Source organism: Sinocyclocheilus anshuiensis, unplaced genomic scaffold (assembly GCF_001515605.1).
Source record: "Sinocyclocheilus anshuiensis isolate Anshui unplaced genomic scaffold, SAMN03320099.WGS_v1.1 scaffold766, whole genome shotgun sequence".
In the NCBI taxonomy this organism is placed as follows: Eukaryota; Metazoa; Chordata; class Actinopteri; order Cypriniformes; family Cyprinidae; genus Sinocyclocheilus; species Sinocyclocheilus anshuiensis.
The window spans coordinates 337,930-347,699 of NW_015546060.1; the positions used below are offsets into that span (position 1 = coordinate 337,930).

Here is a 9,770-nt window from a genome sequence, read left to right on the forward strand (position 1 = left end):
TCGGTTTGTACTTCTAATTCGTGACCGGCGTTTTGTTTTGTTCTCTCTCCGCATTCGTCACTAATCACACAACGCAGACGTCCTATGTCATACGCCGGAACGCCTTCAGCGAATGACAGATAACGGAAGTGAGAGAAAAGTGTTTATTACGTTTGAAATATGGATATTTTTCTTACAAAACTCATGGATTCGCTACAGGGGGCCTTTATTCACCCCCCGGAGCCAAGTGAGGCACGTTTATTATGGATGCGCGCGCTTTATTTGACGACTTGTGGACTGTTCAACTGCAACACCCGCTGACTGCAATGATAGAGCTTGGAATAGCCAGAACAATTTTTAATATAACTCCGACTGGATTTGTCTGAAAGAAGAAAGTCATATACACCTAGGATGCCTCGAGGGTGAGTAAAACACAAGCTAATTTTAATTTTTGGGTGAACTAACCCTTTAAATAGTTTTTCACCATTTTTGTTTATGGGATTTTTTGGGTGGGCCTGAAATCATGTCTCGATGACACACTGGAACCACTGAGCAAGGCCCCTCCCCTAACACTATAAGAGGTGTGTTCGACTTGAAGCAGTGCTGCGCAGATCGAACGTTGTATGACATCAAAGTACCGTGAGAGCTATAGAAAGCACCCTCAGGCCATCCAAGATGTAGATGAGTTTGTTTCTTCATCTGGACAAAATTAGCATTACATAACTTGCTCACCAATGAATCCTCTGCAGTGGATGGGTACCGTCAGAATGAAATTTCAAAAAGCTGATAAAAACATTACAATAATCCACAAGTAATCCACACCACTCCGTTCTATCAATTAACATCTTGTGAAGTGAAAAGATGTGTGTTTATAAGAAACAAATCTATCATTAAGGCGTTTTAACTTTAAACTTCTGGCAAAAATATTATTCCATAATCCATAATAACGCTTCCTCCAGTGAAAAACGTTATCCCCTGTTGTCCTCTCACATCAAAATCCACCAACATATATGTAGAACTGTTTGGACTGTTTTTGCTTGTAAATGGTGATTGATCTCTGCATATTTCTCTTCTGATTCAGACTCCTGATTCAGATGTCTTAATGATTTCTTACAAACATGCAGCATTTTACTTCACAATACATTCATTGATGAACTGGACTTGTGTGGATTACTTGTGGATTATTGTGAGGTTTTTATCAGCTGTTAAGACTCTCATTCTGACGGCACCCATTCGCTGCAGTGGATCCATTGGTGAGCAAGTGATGTAAGGCAAAATTTCTCCAATTCTGTTCTGATGAAAACAAATTTATCTACATCTTGGACTGCCTGAGCGTCAGAAAATCTTAAACAGATTTTATTTTTGGGTGAACTTCTCCTTTAATCTGAATTGTTTACAAAATGTTCAGGCTTTTTTTTTTTGGGCATGAAAAATGAAAAGAACCAGGACAAATTTTGTCAGACTAAAGATAAAATATATGAAGTTTTTACCTTTTTTAAAACAATGATCTGATGATACTTAAATATGTTTCTCTTAGAGAAGATGCTGGGCCAGATGGAAATACTGGTGATTTGGAAGGTGCCACTCAAGGTTTGCCAATTAGGACTTCCATTCAACTCCAACCTCCATCGCCACCTGCAGTCATGGAGCTGGATAAACAAGGTATGCTCTACTAGTTTTTGGATATTATACTTACCTTTCCACATTCATATGAGTTCATTGAAACCATCCATTGGTACCGGTTTCTTAATTTTCGACCATCATTTATGTTCATTTGTTTATGTCCAACATAATACATTTTTTTTCTTGATTTTGGTCTGGATGGTCAGTGAGTTATGATTTGTTTCATTGTTGTTTTCCATCTGCCAGCATTTTTCCCATTGTGTTTGTGTTGTTTTATGTTCCGTCGCCTTTAATTTGGTTATAAGATCCAGAGGACAGCCTGAATTGTGCAGCTCAGTTTCATGGTCGGCCACGACGGAAACGCACGTCGCGCTTCCTATTAAAGCCCTGAGCTTCCAGCTCACTGACAGCCTAAAACTGACAGATACACAGGTAAAAACAGAAATATAGATGTCCCAGGAAATGGATCATTCCTGTTATGCAGCACATTTTCATGCCCATATCATACATGTCTTCATATAGTGAATGAAATATTAAACTGATATATATTATTATGCAAAAAATATTTAACTAATACAAATTTTAAAGTTTGAAATCATATTAGTTATATTTAATCATAATTAATATAGAGGTAAATTTAAAATAATTGTACTACTTTGGCTTGGGTTAATGTTGCCATTTTTGCTTTGCTCTTCAGTCATGTACATAAAAATGTGCAGTTTATTAAGAAGTATTCCCTAAAGTGTTTCAAGAAATAGTCATTTTTTTCCATTTTATATTATATAATCAAAATGTTTTAAACAACTTTTTTTTTATTTGTAATTATATTATGTTTTTCCTGTGTCCTCAGTATCCTGTTCCATCCTGTTATTCACTTTAAAACATTCCACCCTGTTAGATAAAATTACAGAAATGTGCATATCAAAATTTCACAATATGGTTAAAGAAACCTAACTTTTGCTATTTGTTTACGTCAGTGTTATATTAGTATTATTTACAGTAATTGCTATTTTAGAATTTTATAACATTTTGAAAGTTTTTTTATATTTTAAGTTTTCTTTTAATTTTTTTCTTTAAATGCTTTTGCCATTTTTATTAGTTTTATTTTAAATATTTCTATTTAGCTTTAATCTATTTCAGGTTTAGATTTAGCAGTTTTAGTACTTTAACCAACTTAAAATTAGTTATAATATAAACTTACTTAGTTGCCAAGGTAACTTTTTTTTTAATTTTCAAGTTTTTCCAACTATACTATTTATAACTTACCTCAGCCTTGTTTCAATTAACCAAAAATAATTTTCAATAGTTTTAGTTAACAATAACATCACTATTATGATATCAAAAACTCAAAAGGTAGTTATAAACTTTCAAGTCCCTAACTTTAGCTATTTGTTAACACCCTGTTCAGTTCCATCCTGTTATATTTTCATACCATTGTGAAAATAACTAAGCTGTATTTCATTAGGTTAAAGTGTCTGAACTTGACCAAAGCATATTTGTTAAATCTAGGGCTGCACGATTAATCGCATGCGATATTTAACGCTAATCGTGCAGCCCTAGTTAAATCTAATAACTGCATAACAGGTATGACCCAAACACTACTACAATAATAAACAGAGTGGAACTTCTTGAGAAGGTTCTTGCCAACGTACAACAGAAACTCATACATCTTTTATTTTTCCCTCAAATATTCAACCACATTTTCTTTATGCCTGTTCATTCTTCCAGGTTCTGAGCGAAACAATGGAGAGATGGAACTATATGCAGGATCTTGCTCAAGCCCACAGGGGCAGCAGTCGTTCAGCCAATTCTCGTTTCACCCACCAGCGCTCCAGACGTCAGACGTGGCCTCCCCGTCCACCCAGCTTTACCTCTCCTCTCTCCCCTGTAGCCACTCCGTCCCTTCTTCTCAGCCAGACTCAGGGCTCCTTGGAGCAGGTTTTTACCAGCTACAACTGGGGTCTTTTCCTGAAGATCCTGCACCTGCTTGCTCAGAGAACATTGCCTCAAGAAGGCTTCAAATTGACTTTTCTTCACCGTACTCGCCTGTCCCATCCAACCCAGATTTTGGGATAATAGGTAGCCTCTTGTGCCCACCTTACTCCATCAGCTCCTCTCCCATCAAACACAGCGACTCACCCATTCACCGAAGGAAAACATTCCAGATCTAAGCAAATATGACAACTCTCATTCATCTGGAAACTGCAGTTGCCACTTTTCAGGTTACGTAAGAAAAGCCTGAATTACAGGGATAGTTTGACCAAAAAAGAACGTTCTGTCATCATTTACTCACCCTCATGTCATTCCAAAGCTGTTTGAATTTCTTCTGAGGAACACAAAAGAAGATATTTTGAAGCTGTTTTTCTCCATACAATGAAAGCCAACAGGGTCCAAAACTTGCACGCTCCAAAAAATGCATAAAGGTAGCATAAATTTAATCCAATGGCTACCAAAAGTGCACTAACTTGATCTAATCTTCAGATCTTTTTCTAATGTTCCCCATTGACTTAAATACTGAAGAAAGTAGGTCATACAGGTTTGGAACAACATAAGGGTGAGTAAATGATGATAGAAATTAAATGTTTGGTAAACAATCCTTTTAATCAAAGAATGTGTTCATAATATTTCATGTGTGTTGCCTTTTAAACTACTAAATCAGTAACTGGGTGTTTTAGGGAGCTGGTTGTCTCTGTCAAACTACTACATGCAATGAAAGTGTTTTTAACTACCTAATTTAAAGCAGCTTTGGAAATATGAGAGGGTTTACATCTCTTTGAGCTGTTTGGTCTCAGTAAGACTCATTTTCAGTAACTGTTCAGTAATTTACTGCTTGTACAGTAAATTGTTCCTTTCATTGCATGTAGATCTTGTAAACTTTTGAAACTTCAATTTTTTTTAATGACCTATTTCTTTTTGTTAAAGGAATGGTTCACCCAAAAATGAAAATGTACTCACCCTCAGGCCATCCAAACTGTAGATGAGTTTGTTTTTTCATCATATTTGGAGAAATTAGCACTTACATCACTCGCTCACCAATGGATGCTCTGCACTGAATGGGTGCCGTCAGAATAAGAGTCCAAACAGCTGATAAAACATCACAATAATCCACAAGTAATCCACATGACTCCAGTCCATCAGTTAACATCTTGTGACGTGAAAAGCTGCTTGTTTGTAAGAAACAAATCATTAAGACATTTCAACTTCTAATACCAGCCCATAAACCATAATAACGCTTCTTCCAGTGAAAAAGTACATCCCCTTTTGTCCTCTCACATCAAAATCCACAGACATATTTATTTAAAACTGTTTTGGACTGCTTTCACTTGTAAAAGGTGCTTGATCTGTGCATATTTTCTCACTGGAGAAAGCAATATATGGATAAAGGAATTATTTTTTAGCGGGAAGCCATGGTTTGAAGTTAAGTGCATTTGTTTCTTACAAACATGCAGCTTTTCACTTCACTATACATTAATCAAAGGACTGGAGTAGTGTGGATTATTGTGATGTTTTTATCAGCTGTTTGGACTCTCATTCTGACGGCACCCATTCACTGAAGAGGATACATTGGTGAACAAGTGATGTAATGCTGAATTTCTCCAAATCTGTTCCAATGAAGAAACAAACTCTTCTATATCTGGGATGGTCTGAGGGTCAGAAAAGTTTCAGCAAAATTTCATGGTTGAACTATTTCTTTAAAACATAAAATGTTTCACTTTTAAAGAAGATATCATCCAGTGAACTGCTAATGCAGTCGCTTTGTCCTGTTGTTTGTTGTGATACCCTTTGTGGGATTCTAGCTTCCCGTCGTAGGTTCTCTTTGTGCAATAAAAAAAATACAAGTTCCTCAGGGGCTCTGATCGTTTCCCTCTCGGTCTGGTCCATCAGTACTTCAGTACTAAGTGTTGAAGAGGGTTTTTTAATGGTTTATGAATATACGCTCCACATATGCTTCGCCAACAAATGTAATCCTGATGTAAGTGGCGGATTCACTGCATTAAGTTTCTCAGGTTTTGCAGCCAGTTTGGGCGTCTGTTGTATTTGCGTGAAGCCACAACCTGTCAGCTCACCGTATTACCCACAATCCTTTGCTACCCAGAGAAAACTGGCAACGTCAAATCTAGTGTAGTACCTCATTTGTGACTGGACTTCTGTTAGTTATGATTTGAAAGCATCATGTATCATCATCATCATCATCACCATATCCCTGTACGCTTCAGTGTGTTTTTTAATTGTTTAGTCCGCTTTAAGTTTTGACTATAGTTTACACAAGTTTCAGAAGATACGAAAGGGAGGCAAACACTGCCTTGGCTTATTTCACTTTAAAAAAAAGAAGCAATTTATGTATTACTGCTCCTGTTACATTGATTTATTGTCCCTGTTATTATATTTTGTAAATAATAATAAAAAATTAGAAAACAAACTGTTGTATAGTTGAGATACACACCTAATGACAACTAGCCCCAGGTTTACCTATCAGTATTCTTCATAATTAATTAATTTACACTATAACATTAAAAGGTTTGAGGTCTTTTTTTGTAAGAAATTAATCAAATTAATAATTTTATTCAGCAAGGATGGATTAAAATGATCAAAGGTGACAGTAAAGACATTTATAATGTAACCAAAGATTTATATTTTAAATAAATGCTGTTCTTATAAACATTCTTTTCATCAAAGAATCCTGGAAAAAAAATGTATCACAGTTTCCACAAAAGTATTAATAAATAAGCATCACAATTGTTATTGATGATCAGATGTTTCTTGAGCACCAAATCAACACACTGGAATGATTTCTGAAACATCATGTGACACGGCAGACTGGAGTAATGATGCTGAAAATTCTTAAGGTTTGTCACAGGAGTAAATTACATTTTAAAATATATTCAAATAGAAAAAAGTTCTTTTAAATTGTAATAATATTTCACAATATTAGTTTTATCTGTATTTTTTTTTACCAAATAAATACAGCCTTAGTGAGCATAAGAGACTTCTTTCAAAAACTTCACACAGATATAGGCTACTTGTAAATCACCACATGGTCAACAACGGATGTAACTATTTAATGTGACAGATAAATGTAGTACAAATAATTGGCCAGGTTCATGTTTACGTAATGATATGCCATAAAAGTATGGATGTGTCATATTCCGTTGCGCTTCGGCTCAAAGTGCAGCTGTGATTTGGCCACGCAGCGCGTTTGCGCAGGCGCGTCCCACACTCACTGGCAAGGTGTGGACACTGCGAGAGCGCGAGTGGGAACGCAGTAGCCTAGCGTGCTTTTGGAAAAGAGGTGGATGCGTCTGTAAAAAACAGCCGGAGGGTTGAACACCAGTCCGTTTTTACAAAAGCAATATGTGCACCAACGCGGCACTGCCGTCACCCTTTGAAGTTCTTGCTATATAAAGTCGTGAAGGTCTCGCGTCTTTCACCGTCACCTCTGAGCTGAAGAGAAGTGCGAACAGCGCAGGTAGAACAGCAGAGCCGGAAGAACTCGCATTTCTGGTCTCGTTCGGTTTGTTTTGCTTCTTCCAAGTGGATTATCTTTGGTATTAGCTCATAAATGAAGTGAGTTTTAAAGTGCTAGTTTTCAAGCGCGTCCGAGCTAAATAAATTATGACGGACTTGAGGAAAAAGAAACTCTTCGTCCTGGTGGACGTGCTGTGTGTTGTTGTAGGTAAGCGAGTTCAATGTTTCAACGGTCAATATCCTGATTTGAAGTACATTTTTAAACTTGCAAGTTGTTGGTTGAATGCTTTTATGTAGGCCTAGCTTCCTCTATTTTATTCAGTTCTTTAATGAGATTTCTCGTTTTAAACAATATAGGCTATTATGTAACTGGGTTGTTGACAGATAAGACATGGAAAAAAACAACAACGTTGAAATGTATTTGTATTGTAAGGGAGAAAAAATAGATTTTAAAACATATAAGCTTTTAAAGTTTTTAAAAAGTTTTTTTTTAAATCTTTGTGTGACAACATGTCCAAATGTACGCGTTTGTATATAGCTTCTGTGAGTGCGTGCGCGCGTGCATGAGACTGATATACTGATAATCTGATTGACCGATAAAATATAGGCCTGCATACATTCATAATGTGTGTATGTATACACACACGTGCGCTCACACACACATATTCACCAATATAATTTGTATCGTAGTCTAATGCTTATTTTTCAGTTATTAAAAAAAATACAAGAAACTTGGCAATTATAAATTTAATTCAGTTACATTTAAATCAAACTTTAATTCTCTTCTGATATTTTTAATCAGTCTAGCTTTTCCCATAACCTTGCCAAACTGGCTTTGCACCAAATTGCAATAAACAATTTTGACCTGTTGTTGCTACAAATCTATGTCATGCATAATTTTAAGACCAGTCTGGCCTAGTTTTTGACTTTTGTCAATATGTTTTTTTATATATATTATCTTACTCATTGTAACAAGCAAATGGTTTAGGCCATGTTCAACATGTCAGGTGTGTTTGTGTCATGGTAAGGGGCCGGTCTTTAGAAGATTTTCATGTTTAAATAGGTATTTGGAGGTGTGTTCTGTGTTTACAAGTTGAGTTGCATTAATCCTGGCTTCTTTTCCTGGATTTTGCAAGTTCAGGAAGCTGAGTATTTGTTTATGGAAATGTGATCCAAGCCTGTCAGTATTTCCCAGCCTGTAGTGCCACAGAAATTTTCCTTTTCTTGCATTTTTGGCTTTATTCAGGACTTTTTCTTGCAGACCAACCATGAGACAAAGTCCAGTGACCATAAACATCCTAATATAGTCACATAGTACCCATTACGGAAAGATTTGACTTGCCTCAGTGCTAAAGTGAGTGCGAACCATCTTGACCATTACTTCCTTTGGAAACATTGTGTTTTTCTTAACCGCATGAGGTAACCCTGCTCTGACGTTTGGGAGATGAAGTTTGTGCACCTGCCCTTTGAAGTCCTTTATTGTGTCTGTGTTCTCCAGCCTCCAGCATTAGATTTCATGAGGGCTAGAATGTGCCCTGCATGATCCTTCACCTTTAGTCTCAGTCTCAGACTTCACCTTTACCATGTTGCACATCTCTATCTAGATGAAGTGACTGATTTGAAGTTATCTGTCCTTGTTGTGGACAGGGATGGACAATATTGTCTCATCTAGTCCATTAAGGGAATCAAACGGTGACATGTAGGACCATTTCAGATGTTTCTTACCTCGCATTTAGACTGTAGGAGGGTCAATGACAACTTGGAGAAAATAAAAAAAATCTAGTTTAAAATGGATGTATTAAGTTCTTAATCATATGCTCTTTGAATTCATGCTGGTTTTATATGCTTTTGTTAACAAATGTTTCAATGTAATGTCTGTAGCGCAGAGTTGTTATAGTTAACGAAGACAAACTATTAAAAATTGTTTTTGTTAATTAAGCTAAAATAAACTTATTTTATCAAGTTGCTAAGTAAACATTTCAAATTTTTGTTTTTTAAGCTTTAGTTTTCTGTCTAATATTAATTTTTTTAAGTACTAAAATGACTAAAACTGAAACAAGTATAAATTAAAGCTAAATAGAAATATTTCAAAAATAAAAACTAATAATGAAATTACAATTATACACTTATTTTCACATAGCTATGAGAAACATTAAACATGGATGCGCATGCGATTGCTGTAATGTATTAAAGCTTTAATCAGGATAAAACCTTATATTAAAAGCTAACATAAGCAGTAGCATTTACAAATAACAGCATATCTAAAAGTATGAGACAACAACAAACAAAAAACATAGGCCTACCATTAAAAGCCGAGCTTGCACAGGTTCTGCACGATCCTCTTCAATAATATCCTCTGCTTCTCAATCGGGCTCAAACTGATAAGTGATATATTATTATTTTTTCCAAACATTTCTTAGCTGGGTAGGCTATGCTCTATGGTTTGTGACGATGTTCACACGTTTTAAAATAAATGGGTGTTCCCCTAACTTCAAAATTGTAAAAGCTCATTATTTTGTGTCATATATCATATTCTCAGAGGTGTGTTCAAGCAATCAACTAAAAATATTTTTCAATTAATGTAAAAACAGCCAATCGCAAACCAAACCATGCCCACACCAAATCCTACTCTATCTATCTGTCTGTCTGTCTATCTATCTACAGGTGCATCTCAATAAATTAGAATGTCGTGGAAAAGTTAA

At 35.8% G+C, this 9,770-nt stretch overlaps 1 protein-coding gene across 1 annotated transcript in view; it reads left to right on the forward strand.

Annotated features, from left to right (window-relative positions):
* Positions 1–6,777: 6,777 nt before the first annotated feature.
* LOC107699401 (phospholipid phosphatase 2-like) overlaps positions 6,778–9,770 on the forward strand; it is an 18,393-nt gene continuing 15,400 nt past the window's right edge. Inside the window, exon 1 of the mRNA XM_016500638.1 lies at positions 6,778–7,276. Coding sequence (XP_016356124.1) covers positions 7,216–7,276 — 61 coding nt within the window. The 5' untranslated portion in view covers positions 6,778–7,215. The remainder of the gene's footprint in view (positions 7,277–9,770) is intronic.